Source organism: Mus caroli, chromosome X (genome assembly GCF_900094665.2).
Source record: "Mus caroli chromosome X, CAROLI_EIJ_v1.1, whole genome shotgun sequence".
NCBI lineage: Eukaryota > Metazoa > Chordata > Mammalia > Rodentia > Muridae > Mus > Mus caroli.
This window is the reverse complement of record NC_034589.1, coordinates 68,964,106-68,965,300: the sequence shown is the minus strand read 5'-3', so window position 1 is coordinate 68,965,300 and position 1,195 is coordinate 68,964,106. Positions and strand designations below refer to the sequence as shown.

The 1,195-nt window shown below is 44.4% G+C and overlaps 1 protein-coding gene across 1 annotated transcript in view; it reads left to right on the top strand.

Moving 5' to 3' along the window:
- Hcfc1 (host cell factor C1) overlaps positions 1-1,195 on the top strand; it is a 24,546-nt gene that overhangs the window by 10,219 nt on the left and 13,132 nt on the right. Inside the window, exon 5 of the mRNA XM_029473021.1 lies at positions 424-598. Coding sequence (XP_029328881.1) covers positions 424-598 — 175 coding nt within the window. The remainder of the gene's footprint in view (positions 1-423; positions 599-1,195) is intronic.

Below are 1,195 nucleotides of genomic sequence, written 5' to 3'. Positions count from 1 at the left end.
TTTCTGAGTTCGAGGCCAGCCTGGTCTACAAAGTGAGTTCCAGGACAGCCAGGGCTATACAGAGAAACCCTGTCTCGAAAAAACCAAAAAAAAACCAAACAGGGCTGGTGAGATGGCTCAGTGGGTAAGAGCACTCGACTGCTCTTCTGAAGGTCCAGAGTTCAAATCCCAGCAACCACATGGTGGCTCACAACCATCCGCAACGAGATCTGGCGCCCTCTTCCGGAGTGTCTGAAGACAGCTACAGTGTACTTGCATATAATAAATAAATAAATCTTTAAAAAAACAAATAAACAAACAAAGAAATAACGGTTCTTTGTAAGAGTGAACCATCAGGTAATAAGTGCCATATTAAACAGTTCCATGCATCCTTGGGGACTCCTGGGGCCTTCTAGAAAACTGAATGTGTTCAGAACTTTCTAGGTAAAAGAGATAGCCTCTAGCTTGGTGCTTCTCTTCAATCCTCTCTTGCTTTTTCTTTATCCTCCTAGAATGTATGTATTTGGTGGCTGGGTGCCCCTTGTCATGGATGATGTCAAAGTGGCCACACACGAGAAGGAGTGGAAGTGTACCAACACACTGGCTTGTCTCAACCTGGGTATGGCCTTCTCAGGCTTAGAGTGGCCAAGGGTGGGGTGGCCCTGGGAAATTATTAGGGTGTCCAGGAAGCAAATTCAGGCTCGTGGATATTACCAGAAATATCCAATGGGTAGAAAACTCTCAGGTAGTACTCCCTTTAGTATGAATGGGCTCTTCATCCATAAGTGCAAAAGCACATATAGTGCAGAAGTGTTTCTTATACTCCATTTATAGGGACTCTACTAATAGGCCATAGCTCTAGGACCTTAGCCTGCCATACACTGGGCCAAGTAGCCCTTTTCCCTTACTATCTTGGAGATCATTTCATACCCATACATAGTTCTTCATATTCTTTAATATGCTGTACAGCTTTAATTCTAGCATCTAAGAGGCAGAAGTAGATGGAACTCTTGAGTTCAAGACCAGCCAGGTGCTCGTGAAACCCCATCTCGTAAACAAAACATTTGAGTTGCTTTAATTTTGACTAGATGCACACATTTTCTTAAGATTTTTACTTGAGCCAGGCAGTGATGGCACACACCTTTAATCCCAGCACTTGGGAGGCAGAGGCAGGCGGATTTCTGAGTTCGAGGCCAGCCTGGTCTACAAAGTGAGT